Source organism: Limulus polyphemus, unplaced genomic scaffold (genome assembly GCF_000517525.1).
Source record: "Limulus polyphemus unplaced genomic scaffold, Limulus_polyphemus-2.1.2 Scaffold428, whole genome shotgun sequence".
Classification (NCBI taxonomy): Eukaryota; Metazoa; Arthropoda; class Merostomata; order Xiphosura; family Limulidae; genus Limulus; species Limulus polyphemus.
The window spans coordinates 398313-422259 of NW_013666038.1; the positions used below are offsets into that span (position 1 = coordinate 398313).

The window sequence follows — 23947 nt, forward strand, 5'->3', positions numbered from 1 at the left end:
GAAATGGACAATGATTGTTGTTTTTTTATTGTTTAGTGTGCATACATAATATAGGTATAATATCTACAGTCTTTCCTTACAAAACATGACTTCTTTCATGCCTAATAATTTCTCTGCAGTATGGACGTTTTTCACTCTTTCACAGCTTCAGGTGGTCAGGGCCTTTAAAAGCACACTGGAAGACATGGAGGAAAAGCGTAGTGCTTTTAGCTTTCACATGTTGCGTAGTTCTGGTAATCATCCAGGACTCAGACCAGTCTCAGATATAAGCTACATTGATGAGGAGGTGAATACATCATCACTTAATGAACATCCTTATGAACAGAGTGATTGTAAAAAAAAAGTTAACACTAATCCCACGAAGAATAAGAAAGGAGATCAGCACAACCCTTCGAACGAGTGCAACTCAGCAGTAACTCTCACTCCTAGTGATAGTGATCCATATTCCCACTCAGAAACTGCTCCACTTATGGATCAAACAAGGCATTCACAATCCCCAGTAAATCAGCATGGAGCCCCATCCATTTCACCGACTACTACAAGTATAACACCCATCAACTCTTCCTCTTCTCCTTCCTCTAATGCCTCTTTTCCCTCCAGTTATAACCGACCAGACCTCAACATTAACAGCCCTATCTCACAGGGCTACCTTCTTTTGTCAGCTCCTAAGAAGGTTCATGAAACCAGTATTTAATTCTGGTGCCTTTCCAACTGCAAAGACAAAAAAATTAGCATATCAATGCTAGTGGGGCATATTTAATGTCAGACTTAAGATTTGCATGTCGTGTCTGTAACTAATTGTGACTGTGAAGATAAGTATTTCCAAAATATAGATGCAGAAACGTGTTCAGTGGAATGAGATGAAAGTATTATTAAAATAAATTTGAATGATAAAATACAGAATGCTATATTTTATATTCTTATATAAACATTCTCAGCTGCAAGTTGCAAAGGTGCTTGATATTTTATATAAATCAAATTACAAAATCAAGTATTGTTTTTTGTTTGATTTTCAATGAATGATTTTAAACATTTTTTGCCTTTGTTGGTATATTGCTAGAAAGCATGAGTTTTGCAGTTTTCAAAGTTTGTTCAGTTCAACAAAGTCTATCTGATTTGAGTATGATTTCCTAGAAAATTATAGAAGCAACTTTTAACTAAATCCATCACTTGGTTTATTAGCAGCCAGTGAACATGTGTACCATTTTTGAGTATTATGGTTATGAATGCTTTTGTTTTTGCATTTTGAGCATTTAATGTTGTTGACCAACACTGAAGAGATGAGAACCTAATTGATAAAGTATACGTTTATGACCATTAAATTTTCTGATACAAAAATAGAGGTGTAGATGTCAAGAATGATTCATTATTGTATCTGTAACATGTACGTTATCATTACCAGTTGTCGGACAAAATGTTAAGTTTTTCAGATTTTAAAAATTCTCAAATTTTAGTCTGGAGCATTAACAATCTTGTAAAAACATGAATGTGTATAGATATGTAGTAAACTACTGTTGGAGCTTTTGTTAGTGAGAAACAATTTCCTGCAGTTTTTAACTCTATGGTGTCAGTACCTGTAACACAAAAAAAAAAACCTAGAGAATACTTTATAAGATGTATGTCTGTGTGTGGTCTTTGTTAACATTGTCCTATAATTAGGAAATACAAAGTGACTTAAACATATCTTAACAATGTCTTTTTTGAAAATCATTTAAGATTAGTTCAAGCTCTTTATATGATAGAATGAAGATAATTCATACAAAGAAAAAGAATTGGTCTTAGCTGCTAAAACAGTATTTTAATTCCTTACGTGAATTGTTTCTAATAGTCATTGCTAAGTTTCACATGTCTGTCTTATTCAATAGATTGTCAGTTTTAGTAAAAACATTTTGTAGCACATTATGAATAACGTTATAAAGTCATTTATTAGTTCACTCCAATGAAATACAAGAATTGACATAGTCTGCAAATTAAATATTATTTGCCTGTGTATTCTATAGATGCAAAAACAGTTTTCTAGCCTTTATGTACAGAAAATTACATACCCCAGATTATTCTCAAAGCACTTCCCATAGGTTAATTTACAATTTCTCTGTCTGTCTTAACAATATAAAAAGAACAGTTATCTTTGATCCCTGGCTACTTCTTTGAAAGTGAATTTGAAATATAAGAAAGCATTTAATTCTAATTTTTTGGATACTTCTTTATTAGCATATTTTATGGACTCGAAAAACAACTATGTTTGGTGTTATTCAAATATACTAACAATAATTTGTGGAAGTACGTTTTCTGTTGCTTTACTAACATTAGAATTCAAATCAATGTGCTTGTGCTTTTTGGAAATGAATGCTAATTATTCTGAGTTATTAGTGCAGATTCCTTAGAGGTCGTTTAAGATCATGATTAAAGTGCAAAATATACATATCATTAATTATGTTATATCTGTTAACTTCTTAATAGAAGCAATTGAATGCCATAACAAATGATCTGACAAAACAAGATGGTTGTACACTACACACAGTTATTTTATTTGACTGCAGATTCTCAGAAAGAACCATTTGCTCAGATTATCTAAGTTTATTATATTAAGCTTTACAACGTGTTCAATAGTTAGATTTGTGACACCATCTTGATGTTAAGTATTACAGTGTGTTCTATAGTTAGATTTGTGACACCATCATGATGTTAAGTATCACAGTGTGTTCTATAGTTAGATTTGTGACACCATCATGATGTTAAGTATCACAGTGTGTTCTATAGTTAGATTTGTGACACCATCATGATGTTAAGTATCACAGTGTGTTGTATAGTTAGATTTGTGACACCATCATGATGTTAAGTATTACAATGTGTTAATAATTAAGTTTGTCACACAATCTTAGTGTTAAGTATGACGATGTGTTCAATAGTTAAGACTTATGACATTTAAATATTAAGTATTGCAATGTTTTAATAGTTAGATTTGTGACAATGTGTTAAATAAGGTAACTCATTAAAGTGTGTTAAGGATTTTATCTGTATGCTATATTAATTTGATCATATTTGTTTCTTTGTGTGTGTGTGTATATATGGCTGACCAAGAAGCAGGTCATTCATGTTATATTTGGAGTAGATTTTTGATTATCACAATGTTACCAGTAGAGGTATTGGCTGTGTAAGTAATTCCTTTTTGTATCTAGTGTTGGTATTAATTGTGATGGCCACAATTATGTACTTGTAGATGGATATAAAAGTGACTTTTTCTTTTCCTTCTGATTCCCATTTTTATCCAAAGTTGCAAATATTCATAATTACCTACTTGTGAATGAATCAAGATATTTGTCATTGTACTGTCACATTTTGAACTAATACTAGAAATAACCAAGATTAGCATATAACATACTTGTAAGTTAATAAACACACTTATCACTGTACAGTCTCATGTCTAACTGGTACTGGGAATAATTTTCACCACCTCATTCATCTTCTTGTAGATTAAGAAAGCTGTTTATAAGATGTTATGGAAATAATCATCATTACTACAATCACCTACTTATAGGTTGGTCAGGATATTTTTATGTTGTGATTCATTTTTCACCAGTGCTGGAAATATCCTCAAATACTGTATACATTTAAATCTAAGCTAGTAGAGACATTTCTTGTTGAATCAACTTATCTTGAAATATTGCTGGGAATAAGCATTGTTATCACATTTTGAAACTTGTAAATTATAAAGGTTGTTGTTGTAGTATTGATTGATCATTAACTAGTGCTAAGAATAAGCACAATCGTCACACACTCGTATACTTATTAAGTAAGTCATCTTTATTGTGATGAAGATAATTATGATTACTACAACCACATACTTGTAGGTTGGTTATGATTATGCAGAGGATAAAATATTTATGCTTACCACAATTTGAAACTTGTAGATGAATAAAGATTGCTGTTGTTGTAGTTAATCTTTAACAATGTTGGGAATAAGCATGATTACTACAGTCTTGTTCTTTTAGATTGATTAATATTTGTCGTTGTACTGATTCATCTTAAGCTGTGCTAAGAATATTTATAACTTCTTGTAGGTTGATGGGGGAATGGAATTATTATGACTACCACAATTTGAAACTTGTAGATTAATGAAGGTAGTTGTTGTAGCAACCATTTTTAGGTAGTTGTAGGAATACTGGTTACTACCATAGTCTTCTACTTCTACATTGATCAAGGTATTTGCTGTTGTACCATAGATTCTCAGAAAGGATCCTCTGCTCAGATTTATCTAAATTTATTATGTCAGCATTAGAAATGATCATGGCTTTCACTTCAAGATCTTTTTTAGATTAGTAAAGATAGTTGTTCTACTGATTCACTGTTAACTAACTGTAGACATAATCTTGAGAGTAACAGACATGTGTACATTTAGATTAATTATGGTATTTGTTGTCGTACTGACTTATATTTAGCTGTTAATGGGTTTGTACGGATTGAAAAGGGTTTTTGTTGCTATAATTAAATAGTTATTTGTAATATTGTATACTGAGTTATCCTAATTCATCATGTCTTAATTGCATATTCAACAATGTAGGTTATTTGTGTATGTAATAGATCATTGTAATTATATAATTAATTAATCACTCCCAAATTTGAGGGAGAAATAGAACGGATATGCATAGTAGATCACCAACTATAATAATTGTAGTATTTATTCAGTAATGGCTTACAAGAATCACTCATTTTACAATAAATTTTGATTAGTTTTAGGAACAGGTTTAAATGGATTAACTACAGTTTTTAAAACATAAAGGGCTTGTGGACAAAAATGTTGTCATATGACATTTCTGTACAACTAAGTATTTCAACATTTATATTCTTTTGTTATAAAGTACCTTAAAAATATATACTGTTATTAAAATTCAAAGTTTCTTTAAAATATTGTTCCACCGTAATCATGACTGTAGTTTGATAAATATATAGAATAATAACAGGTTGAAACCACGTTAAATAATAATAAAACCATGGAGCACTCTACATTGAGTCTTAGAACTGTTACATATGTGAACACAAGACTGGGTTGATTGTAAAACTTTTGCAAAAGAATGTATGCTGTAAAGCATGTGCCAACATGTGAATGTTTGTTAAAGGTGCTGTAATCTGAGTGCCTCTTATTTTGAAAAGCTAATGTTGTTTAAGCTACTCTGAATTGTGTGTTTGAGGTTATCATTTCAACTACAATAACACAATATATGCATGTTTTAATCTTACTTATACATGATGGAATAATAATATTCCTTTTAATTATGATTTCTTGTTTTACTTATGATTTTTGATTTTTTATGTATTATTATTTTGTGTTTCTGGTATTGTTATGTGGGTAGATTGGAAAGTCTTTGATTAATTTTAATAGATATTTCTTACAAATATATTTTAAAAAAGAATTTTTATTGGCTTTAATCTATTGGAGTTAAAGAAGAAGAAAAAATTATTTGTATATGTTAAAAACAAAGAAAGAACAGAAATTTTATCCGTATTTATTAGAGGAGAAAACTTTAAATTTTATGTATATTTGTTGGAAAAGAAAAATGGTGAATTTTTTATATGAGCAAAATTGGTGTGGAAAGGAAATCGTATTCCATGCTTAGTTAACACTAGTTAAGGAGTTTGTTTATTCAACTTACCTGCAAATCATTATGATGTAACAATTACATAATATTATTATGTAGAAAGGTATATGTACAAGATGCCATTAGAAATGTTTATTAAATCACAAAAAATTTGTAGATTTAAGTCTGATGTCAGTGTATATTTCTTTGTCTCCTTCCAAGCAGGCTTCTCAAAATAATCTAGACCATTATATATATATCCATTTTGAGATGTTTGTTGCAGACCTTTTTTTTTTTAATATACATGTAAGGTGTTATATAGTTTTCTGTTCCATATTGAGAACCTGGTTGTTTTTGGTGCTGCCTGTAAATAGCAAATTATTACAAAACAGATTTTCAGCTGGCGGTCTAATACTCCCTGTAATTTGTTTCTTTAAACATTTTACTGCTTACCTTATGTATTAAATACAATATTTTTTCAAAACATTCAATGTCAATGTTGAGAGGTTTTTTTTTAAAGCACAAACTGTGCTAAACAATTTAATGTTACTGTCTTCAGGGTAAAAACTCGTTTGAAAACCAGATCATGTTATTTGGGGGGGGGGGGCTTTTAAATGTATCATCTAAACCCTACATATATGATCAATTTATATAGTTAAAATTTCAGCATATTTTGATTTAAAGATAATGTGTTTTTATACCTTATGAAGAATATGCCAGTGTTTCCCAAGAAAGGAGGTCAGTGGGTTGTATTAGTTAGGAATTATTCAAAAGCACCTATTTTTACATGGAGTTTTCAAACCAGTAGAAAACTACTGTCAGGTCTGGTGGAACAAACCCATATATTACACAAGCCAAACGTTTCTTGCAACAAGAAAAAACTTGACCATTAAATGAGAACTAAACCCAGATTATCCTGATCTTTACTGATATATTTCTGAAAGTTATAGGACAATTGATCCCAGTGCAAGAATTCCACAGATCAAGCAGTAAGATTCTTTATCCTTCTAAGTTTTTAATTCAGGAATTTACTATAGCTTCTAATGAGATTAGATCTAGATTCTTTTTGGTTTATGTTATCACGTGACAGGACATTTGTAACACCAGAAATTCAAAACTTCATTTCAAATTCTGTATTATTTAGACATATAGACAAGAATGTTTTTCCAGAAATACAAGTCAACCAATGATTGTTTAAAAAAAATATTGATGTCATTAGTATTAAACTGGCAATTACACTAGGCATATATATACGGATTAAATTTTATGGAAGTGTTATCTTGACACTGTGTAACACAGTATTACACTAAACATATAAACTGAGTGATCACGATTGATCAGAACGTTATCTTCATTGTGTAGAAAACAGTACAATTCTAAACTCATGAAGTGATCGATAACACAGTTAAATCAGACAATGATTAAGAAGAACGTTTAGTTTCTGGACACTGATTATACTTTATTGGTCTAATCATATAAACTGTCAAAATATCGATTTAGAAAAACGTTGTGTAAGTTCTGTACGCATTTTAAACCCATAAAATACGTACACAACCTTTCCAATTTTATTGTTATGACACAGGTGATACTAAAGCTTTCAGAAATGATAATACGTACTTGCTAGGGTGTATTAAGTCATTGTTAAGCTATAAATAATGTATATAAAATATTAGAAAGCACTTTTTTTCACAAAAATGTTCTAGTGTGAATTGTATTTTTTGTAGACTTACACAAGAAACAATAAACAGTTGTATCGATTCTTGAGAGATGCTGCAGTTTGTAAAAATTAAGGTTTATATAACCGTAATGATCATTTGAATACTTTAAGTTTAAATCTGTAAAAGAACAATTTACAATTGTTTTCAACGTTTCACTCTCAACTTTTATTTAAGAAGGAAATATGCTGCATTATGTCAGGAACCTGCAGTCTGCTACATGTTAACCGAGTCTGTTGTGTACACAAGAGACTCGGTTAACATGTAGCAGACTGCAGGTTCCTGACATAATGCAGCATATTTCCTTCTTAAATAAAAGTTGAGAGTGAAACGTTGAAAACAATTGTAAATTGTTCTTTTACAGATTTAAACTTTATCACAAATAAAGAAATTCGAACTAAAAATAATCTACTACAACTTGTAGCGAAAGTTTAGGAATTGACACAATTTGTATATTAAAAAATATATTTCATCTTCGAGGTTTAATTTACTTTTAAAACTTGTATTTCGGGATAGCCAATTATCATTAAAAGCCGATTGAGAAACGGCAGTAAACGAGTGTTTAACGTAACCAATTTTAACACATTTCACTAACAATAATTTTTTTGCTTCTTTGTTATAAATAAATGTCACTCTTTACTGATTATGTAAATAGAAGTTCATTTAGAAAATACTGTTTTAACAGTATTTTTAATATATTTAATCAACAATATATATATTACTGTTATCATTATGTTAATAAATCAAATATTCACTTACGCCGTTAAACCAACCATTTATACTCAAATAGAACGTTAAGACACTTCTGATTTTTATGGCAATGAAAAAATCTTTTCGTTAAAATATATGTAATTTTAACTTCATTAAACAAATAATTCTACCTTAAATTGTATATATATATATATATATCAACATCCAAAACAATGAACCTTCAAAAAACATCATTGCTTCGAACATCTAAGTTTTATATCGATGTCCAATTTCTCTAAATGTTTTATAGATTGAAACATAAATAATATTTTTTTATTTGAGACATTGTTATTTTTAACATATAAGTTTGTTAATTGGATCTAAAATGCACGCTTTTTTATGTTATTAAAATTGTAAACTGATACACAAAATGTTAATCTCTTTATAAGAGAATCAGGTCACAACTCCTGTTAAAAATTCAATAAAAATGTTTCGGAACAATTTTATTTATGCTTAAAGACGTTACAAATGTCCATGAGAATTTAGACATTAAAAGTTAAATACCGTCAATTCTTTCACTCAGGGTAGTTATTTGGCTAAAATGTGATTAGTGAGTTTTATCAATACAAACATACTATTAACATTTGCGAGAGTGCTGTGTCAGTTGTTCTTCCTAGAATGCATTTATATTATCTACTAACTAAACTTAGCTATTTGTTTTTCTGTCAGATATTTATCCTGTATTATGTTTGCCTTTTTACACACTGTATATTCCTTACTAACCTAACTTCTCTACCACATTTTCTTGGCCTGCATTTTCTTTCTTTCTTTTTTTTGTTCAACAATCTCTAATAACTAAAACGTGTTCATCGTCCCTTCACGGCTTCAGTTTATATATGTGTTCTGTGGTAATGTCTTTATTAACTAAACTTTTCCCTAGCCTTCCCGGTGTGCATTTCCCCATACAGAGTTTTCTACAACACCTATTAACTACACATTTCTTCTTTTAGGTATTCACTTCCTGTTATGTCCTTTTTACTAGCTAAACTTCTTCGTTGTTGAGTACGTATGGTAAGGTAGTTGCGATTGGATATTAGCCGTTGTCACGGTTACTAGCCTTTAAGATCACCGAAGTCTAATTATTAATTAGTTACTGATGGGATAAAATACCACTATAAAAATAATTGATAGTATCTACCGGAATACAAACATACAACATAGACTCTCTCAAGACACGTACAACTCTTCAAGTTTCATAAGAACGTACACAAGTACTATGTAAGTTCACAAAAACTAAATTCACTCACCCTTTCTCAAAATAAGAAGATTGTTAATCCTAAGAAACATCTTAAAGGACAGTAATAATTAAACGAACAAAAAAAAATAAAAACAAAGGACTAGATTTTGTTCTAATGTACAACAAAATGCCATTGATATAAGTACAACCACAGAAGATATAAGTTACGTTTTACAGAAAAAGGTCAGCAATGGAAAACCGTGAATGTAAACCCCTCTCTAACAGAAAAACCTGTCCTCGGGAACGTATAGAAGAACAGCACCCTAACAGTTCTTCCGCCAGAGAAAGGTAATACACTACAATCCTCGACGAAAAAAAAAAAGGAGTATATCATTAAACTCTAGTTGAAAATACCCACTGAAATAATATCGGTCTAACCCAACGGCTCAATAAACATCAAAACGGACTTGGAACAGAAACATTTCAATAATTAACAATACACCATAGCACCACCCACACATTTATGGTTGACTACCTTCTTTGTTCCATAGAGTTTCTCTTCACTACACCCTAGCTAGGTAGTTTGTTCATATAATAACACCATAAAACGTTCTTTCACTTTGTTGGTATTATATAAGAATTCATTATAATCTTACAGGATGCAGCAGTAAGTTTCGATTTACACAAAATATTCACTAACGTACCAACCCATGGAACATCGCAGATACTCCGTCTGTAGCTTTCAAATATTTTGGTTTGTTGTTATGCCCAATGCGACACGACGGATTATCTATGCTGTGTCTGCTGTCGAAATCCGGTTTTTAACGTTATAATCCCCCAGACTTACCGCTGAGCCAGCGAGGAGAGTTTGAAAATGATAGAACTCTTAAAGAACGTATTCAGCTGAAAATCTCCATGAGAAATCACAACCTTTTTCCAACAAGAAGGCCTAGTGATGGGCCCATCTTTGTCATCAATACTCCGTAACTCTGCGTGGACGTTCCGAAAACAGCTTCTCTAAGACCCAAGATTTAACGAGGATATATTGACGACACGTTTGTAATATGGTGAAACGCAAAAGAGAATATTCCAGAATTCATAAACAAACGAACAGGGACAACCAGCGATACAATTCCCAACACATATAGAAATATAGATTACAAGTACCCGTTTCTAGACTCAATGGTCACCAAGACATAACTCATACATCACAGGAAATACACAAATGTGAGTAAATACCTCGACTTTAGGTCAGACCACCCAACGGTACAAATATGGTCGTAAGTCATAGACTGCCGAGTCTTGAAACATGTGTAAAATAGAATATGATAATAATAACAAAACATTACTACCACCTCTCCTTGAAAATGGATATCCTAAACACTTGGTAAAGAAGGAAAATTCATAGTTGGGGGTAACGAGTTATTTAAGTAACTTGTTACTATAATAATATTACTTTTATAAATAAAGAGGTGTTATAATACGTTGGATTTTTAATGTGGTAATATAGTTACTTTCTGCAAGAAAAGAAACGAGTTCGTCTCGCTAATTTCCCTCTGTTTACACCTACAATAGTACAGTTTCGTTTTTAAACCTAAAATAAGTTTCATTTTCTAAATTCAAGGCAAATAAAATATCTAAACTATGTGTCAAATATGAGTTTCCTTTAAGTAACTGTCAAGATCACTTTCAGAAAGCAGCTCACAAAATAGCTTTCATGCAAGTTTTGTTGACACTGAGGTTTTAGTTTCGCTTTTATTTCGCTAATTGCACGCATGCGCACAGTCCAATCAGGTTGATATGTATTTACTGAATTAATTACCAGATGTATAGTTTAAAAAGTAAGGAATGGTCATAACACTTTTTATCGCACTGCAGGACAGGATTTTTAACTGGACACTGCTTTTTAACTAATGTGCAAGGATATTATTTTTTCTGAAGAAATAATGAGTTACTTTATTTGAGTAATGTGTCCAGCACTGAGAAAACCCCACCAATAAAGTTAAATAAAATTATGGACACATGGCCATGAGTGAAAGGTCTTTGAAAACGCGTATGTAGAGGATGTGTAAAAATCGTAAAGTCAGGACATTGTTCAATACAATATATCTCAATTAGCTCACATCATAACACCAAGGGATCCAATGGAAAACATAATTTACAATATCCTTTGTGAATGTGAATTCCAATACATAGGTGAAACAAAAAGGACCAACAAAAGTCAGAATTCGGAAGCATAATAGATATACAAAACTCTACTGTACTGATATAACTGCAACACTATCATGTGAGAGAGAAACATAAAATGGAGTAATGCTAAAATAATGGAATATAAAGCATACATGTGAAAAATGAGCTTTCTACATCCAACTGACTTATAACACAGTGTAGAAATCAAGTAAACCTGACTAACATCTAAAAAAATCCTTAATTGATTCAAGTCCCAATAGGATGAAAAACTGGACTAGTGGATACCACACCTGCCTTTCTAACAAGAAGAGTTAGGTTTGAGTCCCAGTTCCTCTTATCACAAGCAGTTCTTCTCGGGACTTCCCTAAAGAGAAAACAGATTGGCACCCAGGATGTAAGACACAGCGTGATTGGCAAGTAGTATCTAATAATGATAAAAAATCAGTAATTATTTAGTATTTAGACTAGACATGGATGGTTTGTATAGGGTAGTAACCATGATAACTATTGTCCATTATTAGTGTGTAGAACAGATGTAAATTCCATAATGTTGGTGTTTTTATTTACACCAAAAGAATCGAAATATTTGATTAAGCTAACTTCAGTAAGGATTTGAAAATAACAGATTTTTAATTAAGATATGTTTACTTGCATATTATTTTCTGAATATTGATAAAAGAAAGCATCATACAAGAACTTCAAACCATAATATTAATCCAAAATGTAAAGAGATTGGTAGCTTAAGGATCAGAGGTGTCGCTAGGCAATGGCACACGAGGTCCATTCCTTGATTCTAGTTGACACTGCTCCGAATCTCCATTTGGTGTTATGAAAAATCAGAATAGAAACGTATGCTTGATATCATACTGAAATGCCGAAAATTATTGCGCCTATGAGCCGAGCTTAGAATCTTTCAAACACCTAGTGACGCCTCTGCTAAGGATAGTATAGAGGATATCATTAAATATAAACTTTAGGCTTGTCCATGGGATTAACAAATAATCTAAAATTTGAATAATTGATAGCTGGAGGTTTATTTCCAGAAAGGAGATTAGCTCAAGTATTGTATGCTAAATCCAGGTTGTAAATTATATGTGTATTACTTTCCAGTTATTTCCCTGGCTGTTTGTAGTTTCTCTCATAATAGTAACACTTTCTAGAAAGTTTTTGTATTCGAGAAAGTAAGACGTGTTTGTGTCGTCAGTTATGAACCAAGTGGTCATTCTTTTCAGAACAACAGTAGTTAGTGGGGCTATTGCACCATATACTGCCAGAGGATGCCATGCATGTGTTGATCTCAGAAAATGAGGAGAGACGATGACGTCACAGTGCCACAAAGTACCATCAAAGGGTGCTGGCACCAAGGGATAATGTCACCAGAGACAATGAGTCGATAGTGTCACCAGAGGGCGCATTGCTAAACCGACATGACGTCAGAAACGATGATGTCCACAAACTAGAACCACAATCCTAATGATTTCATCATAGATGTCTCAACATGTAATCAATGGCTATATTTAATTATGTTCTAAAACTGATATAGTCACTATGTATAAACTTTACAAAATCATCAGTTCTATATTTAATCATAGTTTTTACATTTCCTTTTTTATGTAAATCAATTAATGTCCTGAAAAGGACACTTATTTAACATGCAAACTTACGACAATCTTACTGTTTCACTAGTTTGTCTTTATGCTATTCATATAACTATGTTCATGACAAAATAATTCAACTTGTTGTTTCCTACAATAAAGGACAATAAAATACATAACTCTATACTGTGCCTGACATACAGCAGAAAGTCAAAGTTCAGACTGTGTCAGTTAGCTTAGAATAATTTTTCAAAATGAAAGATCGATTAAATTCTAATTTTAACATCTGCTTAGAAATTTAAATCTTCAAGTGAATGTTATATGCAAAATTTGTGTATAAACAGTAAGTCATTCATTTATTATATTTACTTGTAGTAAAATGAAATTGCACATAGAAAATTAAAAAAGCATCCTTTTCAGAATGATAAAAGTATGTAAAGTAAATTATTGTTTATAATAACTGTCTCATTCAAATAATGTATAATATGTATGGTATTTGTCTCATTGACTTATGAAAGGAAAACAGCAGGTGTCCTACGGAACTTTGTATATCTAAATTAACACTATCGTTAGTAATGAAAACATCTTTGGCCCATAGAAACACTGTAAAAAGTACATGAGGGAAATGACATATTTTCTCAATAACATAGTTAAATGGATAAAAACAAGCTGGTGAAAGTGCATAATATTTAAATAAAATTTCTTTTCAAGACAGTAATTGTAAAACGTATGCTTAAATATAGATACTAAAACTATAATCAGTATGTTAAATCAAAATTGGTTGTGTATTTTCTTGTCCTTTATCATAAGAAACAACAAATTGAAATATTTTGTCAAGAACATCGTTATATGGATAGTATAAAAACAAACTAGTGAAAGATTAAGATTGTCGTAAGTTTGTATGTTCGATAAGCGTTCTTTTCAAGATAATTGATTCACATATAAAAGGAAATCTAAAAAAGTATGATTAAATAAAAAACTAATGAATTTGTGAGATGTTTGTGACTGTATCGGTTTTAGAACATAATTAAATCTAGCCATTGATTACATGTTGAGACACACTGAGACATCTATGATGAAATCATCACGATTATGGGTCCACTTTGTGGACATCATATCTCTGGTGATATCATCGCATGGTGACAGCGCCATGTTGTGGCACTTTGTGGCTGACACATTCTGGCGAGGTATTGCGCGGTGGCTCCCCTAACTACTTACTACATGTAATTACAGGAAATATATATATAACTTTTCATCATAAATCAACAAAATATATTTTAAAATAATTATTTATGATTCACGTCTGCCATTTGTTACAGTGTTAATGTAAAGGTCTAGGACAATGTTATCTGCTGAATATTATTTAAATTTATATAGCTTTATTATAATAAAAACGAAAAATAATGTTCTTCATCACTCCATACTTATTACAACTAATGAAGCATCATTGTGTACAGAAGCACATTCTCCTAATACGATAGTAAGTTGATCAATAAGGATTTAAAAGCAAGATGAAAATTTTATGCACAGCACATACTGTTGAACATTTGCGTTTCGTTCTAATGTTTTCGAGGTTATGGAGATTTATGAGAACATAGTGATCTATATCTGTATGGAATTATTGAATGCAATGTGAAAGTCATATTTTGAACCAGCCAAAGTTATAGCTGTTTTTATGGTTTGTTTCACTAAACAACTAAAATGGCATATTCGTAATTAGTAAATACTGCTTTCTTTGCATATCATTAAGTCAATTTCAAATTGAAAGCCGTGGGTGAAATAGTTATTACTCATTAAAAATTTTGGAACGAGGTTGGGAAAATTATAAAATATTAATAATTTTGTGAGTATTTTCTTAAATTTGTTGGCATTGTGTATGCTAATACAATGGTTTTCTGAAATATCTAATAACACAGGCCCGCGAATTTAAACTTCATAAAAGTTCTTTTGGTTTTAATGATACATTTTCCATAATTCAACTACACAAATTTCGAAAATAATATTCTTTTTTTTTCTATCACGTAAGATTTCTTTACAAATCGGGAAGAAGAAAAACTATTACTTAGATCAAATTATTATTACGTTTACCACAATGAAAATTTTTATTATCATATTTATTAATACAAATACAAACAAACTGAAGAAACGGGAAAAACATTGATGTCAAACGAATATGCATCCTCGTTCATTCTGATTTTTTTTGTGTGTGTAAAATGTACGTCTTTTAGTCTCAAAACTACGTGTTGTGATCTTTCTGGAGAAAGCAAGTTCTTAGCCCGAAGTCTGGACCCCAAAATCTTTGAAGAATACTTTGGAAGGCCCAAATCATTAAGCTCACCTTGTGTGAAAAGTTGTGGTTCACCAGACGTGTTAGGTTGAAAACAGTCCCAATTATCATTTCTATTCACATCAGATTCAGAATCGGATGAAACTATATCAAGAGTCTCTGGTGGAGTAGGTCCAGGTACATCAGATCCTTGAGCAAATAGTATTATAGAAGATTGAAAGTTTGTATAAGAGATTTCCTTTTAATTTCGAGTGTTGTAGCCTTGCACGTTACACGAGCAAAAATATCAGTCATCTCCGTGGTTTATAGGCTCTAGGTTTCTAGGAATCCCAGAAGGTAAAGACTTTTTCTTACCTTTAGTCCATTGTCTCAACTCTTTGACACAAACGGTGCAAACTTTTTGTGAAGCCCATAATTTGTCTTGGTTCCAAAGTTTTATTCTAATATATGCGTAATACGCTTTTTTGACGAATTATGTAATATTTTGCCTTTGTTTCTTTACCACAAATATAACAGAATATGTTTGGGTTATTTACACACCTCTTGTTGCCATAGTGACGAATAGATGATATTGAAAAAAAAAAATGTCAAAGTGTACGCACAAACAAAAACTATCCAGAAATGACACGTCATGCGGCCTTTTAACCGTTTATATGCTAGCCGTGTGTTTCTCGTGGGTTCTAGAACGATCGATAAGAATCTCACGTCACGATTGGTCTAGAGAAATCTATAGCCAGTTGTTGTTAACATTTTAAGCATAACAAAATGTGACCCGATTTTAATGAAAATGATTCACTTATGTAAAAGTACATATGAAATTTTGGGACAATTCTGTACGTGATGGACAACAATGGATATCATTTTCCGATTCAGCGTACAGAAATTACTCTAGAACACGTAAACATTTCAAGACAATAAAACTATCGCAGGCCTGTGTGATAAGATTAGCTGTAAAAACATGGCGTCTTATGTAGAAACTGTGACATAGAAGTTGTTGTTGAAATGGAATGTCCCATGTTGAAGTAATGATACAGAGTTTAATGCGGAAATTGAATGGGCCATAATGATATATCAGTATAGCATTTGTTGCTTAAATAAACATTAAAAATGAAATAGATATACAATTTGTTGTAAAAAAGGAAACGTGCTGTTGAAAGATATATATACAGAGTTTAGTTGTGAATTAAGCGTGGCATGATGAAACAGTATTATGGAGTTGATAAGGGAAATTAATGTTAAACAATAATACTGAACCAAGACTAGGGTTTTATATTAATTCATTATATGGCTGAAAACTGAACGTGTTATGATGACATCTTAAAAGACATAGTTTACTAATAAAAAATCAAAATGTAGTATAGTTTAGAGAATATCATTAAACTATTATAAAAGTAATGTTAGATGGCGAAATTAAAGTAATAATACCGCGTTTAATATTGTTATTTTGTATCTTTAATAAACAAATGGAAGCGTAATGTTTAACATTCTGATCCAAAAGACGCTCCTGAAATGTCTCAGTAAAAAACTTTTGCGTTTTTGTAAACATGAATCGTAAAGCGTGCTGTTATTTAATGAAAATTGTTGCTTGCCAAGCTAGTATAATTACATAAAAATATATTTCATACTTTTGTTTAGAAGTTAGGCAAGATTAAACTTGGGAGAATAACTGATTGAGACACGTTACTAACCACACTAACTTGCCCATTTTACTACGTCCACCTCCACAACACATTTACACAGTAAATACAACATAGTATTTATGTGCATAACAGATTGATCATGTGATACGTCAGATCGTTGCTTAGGCCCTATAAATGAAGAGAGGTGGCTTATTTACAAGACAATGGCTTAGAGCAACGATCAGTCAATATTTCAAAGGAGCATGATATAATTGTCTCTGAAGCGGAAGCATCTTTACCAAAGAAAGTTTGTTGGATTGACTGTTTAAAAGCATTTGTCAACTGTGTCTACCAACAGTAAAAATCCAAATGGAATACAAATATTAAGCGAATGGAGAGGCGATTAAATACACCTATAGAGTGTAACAGACTTCAAACTGAATCCTGATTCTACTGTCTCCACTCCTACCGTGCGAAGAATATTGCAAAAACTTATCACGTGGCAGCCAATAACCATTCCTTACGCCTCTTATCCCAGTTTCAAATAGGGAAGTACAGATTCAGTAATGCATAAAGTGGAAACTTTGAACATTGAATTACTGGGAATATGAAAAGCGATCTAATGAGTAGCATTTTTGAACTGGTTGTAGAACAAAGGTATGTAAAACACTTCATGAGTCTCTTAGCCCTGTTTAAGCTGTTGCTACAATTCAGTATTGGATAGGATCACATTTTGTTGCTCTAATAGCCTGGCATTATTTTTTATATGCAGATAATTTAAGTGTTCAACGAATGTATGAGTATGTTTATGAGTTGGGGTCTAACAAAATGGCCAGTCAGTGTATGTGTACAGTTTTCTTATTGCGCACAATAAATTATGAAACTATTTAACATATGTTAAAATATATTGAGAACTATGCGAAGTGTAACGTATGTTTCATTATAAAATATATAAATATATAAGCGTAATGCATACTGTAATTTATATTTTCATTTAGTATAACTCACTTCTAAAATTACACTAAAAGTGCATATTATTTACGGAGTTCAGTATCATATATTCGTATTGAATACATTTCGAAAGGACATTATTTTCACAAAAATTATCCATGGTAAAAAGATCTTGTTATTTCTTATTAGTTGTTTGTTGTTGTTTTTTACAATATTAATTGTTTAGAAAATCTGTATTTGAAGTTAGCTCATAAGTTTACTGTTGCGAAAATGTATACCTCGTTTCCTGACGATTCACAACGAATAGCATGAAAGGTTCGTTTTCACATTTTCCATTACAGAAACATTTATTCGTGGCTAATTTGTTGAAACGTTGTACCGTAGTTTTAGCTACCAGTATCGGTGAGATTGTAGAGCGTTTTAGTGTAAACACAATATTAAATACGATGGTACAAACACGTGTTTTTCTTTTTTGTTGTTGTTTTGTTTTTCGAGTGATTATTTCTTCTTTCAGAATTGCTAAGTTTCTGTATCAAGAAACGTGTTTTGTTTAAGTTTCCATCGTAAAGCTTCAATGCTGAAAAAGACGGACTTTAAAGTCATATTGATGAGAGACACACGTGTTCAGTTTTATTCATTTGTTCTGCCCCTTGCGAGGATCAGGAAATATGATGATTTAGTGAAGAATCAATAAGTACTTAGAAAACACATATACACTCTCCATGTTGAATGTATAAAGGCGGGAAATTGATATCATAATATCCATGGGTATTTCATAGAGTACAAGGTACAAGTAAATGGTGCTTTTTATTTAACAGTTTACAGGATTATAATGTTTGATTTTTTTTTAATTTATAAGTATTTCAATTCCTGAAGACTGGTCGCCGATTTCCATCTATAAAACGAAGCTGTAAACTTGCTTGGAAGGATGACATCGTTTCTGATTATTTTTTAAACTAATAATATCATTGTTAGGAGGTTAGCCTAAAAAGTTGTGGGCTTTTGTTTCTTCTTTTTTTTGTTTCTCCTTTATTTACTCAATCTCATTAAACGTTAATATTTTTCTTCGACGTGTGAGCAGCAAGCCTACCCTGATGATCTGACTATCCAAGTAAGTTTGCCGATCTTGTGTCTTTTCCTAAAAGCTGCACGAATTCGGCCTCTTAGCTAGTTTGTTCATTAACTGCATGCAAGATGTGTTCAATGTCCAGCAGTGACAATACAACGTCAACATTGTATCTCAAAGCTATCTGTATAATGCTAAAGCATGCTAGCCAAAAGCTCGTATGTTACGTCTTGTGGGCAAAAATATAATAAACTGAAAAATGTATTCTATATAATCAAAATATATATACATGTTGCTATAGGATTCAAGCAGTCAGCATGTTCTTGGGTTTTAGTCTCGAGCATATCGTTTTTGTCATTATAGGATTTGTTTATTTCCCGTTATTTGTTGTGTTAAAAATTTCTTGAATACGAAGAGTGCACCTGTGTCGTCATATATATTTGTATAAAAACGTAGTGTGTTTTATTGTCAGGGAAATCGTTTTACACCTGTTAATAGTTAAAATATGAGAAATATATCTTTAAAGAACTTTCAATCAATGTTGAAAGCATATAATTCTACAATCATTTTTAGTATCTGCAGCATCTCTTAAGTTCCTATCATGTAGGTGTGAAAATTAAGAAGTTTTTCGTTGCCTTCTACAGCTCTAATATCTTTCTAGACTGTTTCGATCAAGTTTCTATAATAAATGTTGTTTTTCTACTCCTATTTGAAAAATAATTTCCAAAAATCTTTAAATTAAGTTTGAAGAAAAAAGAACTGAAAATGTTTATACTAAATTTATATTACTCTTGATGTTTATTATATGCGAGATCCTTTAAAGTAGTAGCTACTATTTCTTGTATGAAGCGTGTTCGTGACAAAGATATGTAAATATTTAGTGTAACACATTGAACTTTGACAACAAATTCCGAATGACGTCACCCTTTATTATATTAAACAAATTTATTTTTATTTTTTTGCTGCAAAAAACGACTAACAAAGTTTTCAAATTTGAAAACTATCTAGTTTTTATAATGTTTGAAGGGAGAGATCCTCTCTTACCCTAAGAACCCAAGTGCTCAACCATTGTTAACATTGGCTTTGAAAAAGTTAATCACGTATAGGTCTGACTGGATTGTTACCGTTTGTCAGTTCGAAGAAAAGTGAAAACAAAAAAATGTTGGGACGTGTATTTTACGTCACTGTTAAGTTGTAGCAAATAATTCGAAAACTTTGCTGGTGAAAACTTGCGGCAACAACTGGAAACTTCCAGGGAAACTTATTTATTCTATTTCTAGATGTTTGTTTTATAAATTTATTAAGTGAGCCTTGTAAAAAACAAGCATGATGTCTAAATGAATGGGGTAAATTATTCAGCTTTAATTGCCTGTGTTGCATGAATCTTGTTTCATGTCTAAAATTAAACGATACATTACTTAACCCTCTTTAGCATTATGTAAGAGTTAGTTTTACTACAGGAAGCAAATAAATCAAAACACATTCAGAATAGGTTATAAATAAGTGTAAGTCATGTATGGTAAAGAAAACAACAATTGAACTCCGTGATTACAACAGAAGTCATGATCATTACTTACATCTAGCTGAAGAAAGTTATTAAACAGATAACAAGAAAACAGCTCTTGAGAACCATATTACTGAGATCCACTCTCACTAGAACAAAAGACACGATTCTTTCTAAACATTTGGAGAAGGGTGCTGTTGACTAGCTGGCTACCCTATAGGTATGAGTTCAAAATGAGGGACGGCTAGTGCAGATACTCTTGTGAAACTTTACGTCGATAGCCGAAAAACAACAACACATAGATTAAACATGACATATACAAAACATACATAGCTATACCTTCGTTACTCGAAAACACAAAAATGGTTACTTCCTTCTATAAAACAAACAATCTAAACAAGATATAGAAACATATCTTATACATAGCTTAACTCTCGTTACTGGAAAACACAAAAGGGGTTACTTACATAAAACAAACAAACTAAAGGTATAGAAACATGTCTTATACATAACATACATAGCTATACTCATGTTACTGGAAAACACAAAAGGGGTTACTTCCTTCCATAAAATTAACAAACTGAAGATATAGAAACATATATTATACATAAAATACATAGCTTAACTTTCGATACTGGAAAACAAAAGGGGTTACTTACCTACATAAAACAAACAAACTAAAGATATAGAAACATGTCTTATGCATAACATACATAGCTTAACTTTCGTTACTGGAAAACACAAAAGGGGTTACTTACATAAAATAAACAAACTAAAGGTATAGAAACATGTCTTATACATAACATACATAGCTATACTCATGTTACTGGAAAACACAAAAGGGGTTACTTCCTTCCATAAAATTAACAAACTGAAGATACAGAAACATATATTATACATAAAATACATAGCTTAACTTTCGATACTGGAAAACACAAAAGGGGTTACTTACCTACATAAAACAAAGATATAGAAACATGTCTTATGCATAACATACATAGCTATACTTTTGTCACTGGAAAACACAAAAGGGGTTACTTACTTACATAAAACAAACAAACTAAAGATATATTGTATTGATAAAACTATTGTTAATTGGCCAGACCACAGAAGTTCCTTTGTTGTGCGTGAATTCTTCCTAGTTTTATAAAATTTGCTTTATGAATGATATTGTTGACACTCAGTGCAGTAAAGTGGCATGATGAGTTCATTCCTGTGACATATTTTACAAGTAATACAGTCTATGGTTAGCTCAGGCTAACATACACACACAGACACCTCAAATACAAGATGTTTATACCAATCCACTTTATCAATTAGCGAATTTGGCAATTACTTTATCAATATTTATATTTTAGCTTAGGAAAGACGTAAGTGATTTCTGTACAAACCAGTATATTTTGTTAAAGTTCACTAACGAAAACTGCATGTTTTAAACAATCAAAGAAAATAAAACTTTTTAATTGGAAAGATTTTCAACAGCAATTTGAATGTACATTTTTCTATTTCTGCAAGAAACATGCAATTTTTTTAATCATATCTTTTTTTTTAACGGGAATGATGCATGGCAGCTTGTACACGTGCGTTACACTAAAGAACACTAATCCGTATGTTTCATTGTTGCCTTATTTCCCTACTTTAATATATCTGACAATTTCTATTTTGCTAACTCCTGTCTCTACAGATCCGTGTTGTAAATGCTTTTCGCAGTGGTCTTGATGTTCGTAATAAACCCGCTCTTTTAAAGAGACTTGCCGAAAAACGCTCCTCTTCTGCCTCCATTGAAATCACCATGAAGAACACCGGGAGGGAAGAGTCCAGACGGGGTCCTATTCAAACTATTGAAGAGGAAGATAAAACATCGAACAGGAAGAGTGGTGCAAAAAATGTTGACAATGATTCTAACCATAGTGTGGAAACCGAAGTGTGAAACATTTCCAGCATAAAACGCAACCTTCACACAACTTACGTTGGCCAGAGTTTTCTTCTCCTAGTTAACCTCTGCATGTGTAGTGATAATAGACCAGTTGGTTGTGAATGACATTGGTTTAAAAATATCTAAAATTATGTATTGAGTGTGAAAATCTTCGATCCCAGCTTACCTATTTTGCTTCGTTTTTCTATCGTGTCGGTGTTGCATGTAGTAAGGCTATCATTGTCACTCTCACGAAGTTTTGTGTTTTCATGAAGTTCCAGTAAATTTCATATTTTATTAACGGGTCTAATCAAATGTGGTAAGAACTAATTCATTGAGTTTCCAAGTGTTAGGGTAGATCCATGTAGCTGTTAATAATTGTGTATTTTAAGAGAAAATTCCGTACCCAACGTCGAAATCTTTGTTTTTACATTTCTAGCTTTTCAGATGCCTCTTTTTATTTTATTCCAGAAGATTTTTGTGTACTACTGTATGTTCTATAGGTGTTTGTTTTTCAAACTGTAGGAATGATTCGTGCCATGAAATGTTTGTTTAGTAGGAAATACACTGTAAGATGTTCTAGAGCATGATGTTATACTTGTTTATCTCTTTCGTGATCTTGTATCTTTCTAATGTTAATGTGTTCAACTAACAACGACAAAACGTAAGCTTATCTAGAGTGCTAGGTCTTCGGTAACACGAACTAGAAGTTGGCATAGGTTGTAAAATATTGATAACGAATGGAATCGAACTATTAATACATCAAAAGTACAGGACCGTGGTGTATGTTTTCCATTAAAGCACCATAGATGGTGATAGGATTTAAAATATAAAGTAAAACGTGCAATCACTTCATAAGCATCCACCAATAGAGACTTAGTGTCGAAAATACCCATCGATCTGCGTCATAAGGAGTTATTCCGTTTGTTTTCAAAAAAACAGAATCTCATATTGGGGCGATATTATAGCAACCTGTACCCCTAAGTAGCGTATGTGTCTATGCATGTACATAAACACCTATATAAGTAAATATATGTATGTGCGTATCCATAAGTTTATCTTTCTTTTTATCGAGTACTTGAAATAATACACACTTCTTTTTTTTTAATAGACGCAAGTTTCAAGTGTAATTTCATATCGTAGCAAGTAGTTATTCCTTACAAATGTTAACTAGTGCTATGGTTCCTTTATTCTGACAAGTAGTTATTCCTTACAAATGTTAACTAGTGCTATGGTTCCTTTATTCTGACAAGTAGTTATTCCTTACAAATGTTAACTAGTGCTATGGTTCCTTTCTTCTGACAAATCATACCACATTATCAGTGTGTCCAGGAATTATATGTGTTGTCCCGATGTTTGTTGCGGAAACCTTTTTCTTCTTCTTAATACAAGATAATGAAAAGTAGGACACACTTCAACGGAATATAAAACCCATTCTGGTGTTCGGAAGAATTTACGGTTGGTGCTCTCCTAAATAAACGATTGAATTTAAAAACTGAGAAACAGGGGCGTCGCTAGGCCCTGTGTTCCGATTGTGTTTGACAGTTTCCGGAATCCCTTGTTAGTATCTCGAAAAATCAGAATAGAAGACCATGATCTCGT

At 31.6% G+C, this 23947-nt stretch overlaps 1 protein-coding gene across 1 annotated transcript in view; it reads left to right on the forward strand.

Annotated features, from left to right (window-relative positions):
• LOC106458203 (plasma membrane calcium-transporting ATPase 2-like) overlaps nucleotides 1-5760 on the forward strand; it is a 227876-nt gene extending 222116 nt beyond the window's left edge. The window contains exon 23 of the mRNA XM_022384342.1: nucleotides 146-5760. Within this exon, the coding sequence (XP_022240050.1) occupies nucleotides 146-694 (549 nt within the window). The 3' untranslated portion in view covers nucleotides 695-5760. The remainder of the gene's footprint in view (nucleotides 1-145) is intronic.
• Nucleotides 5761-23947: the final 18187 nt, after the last annotated feature.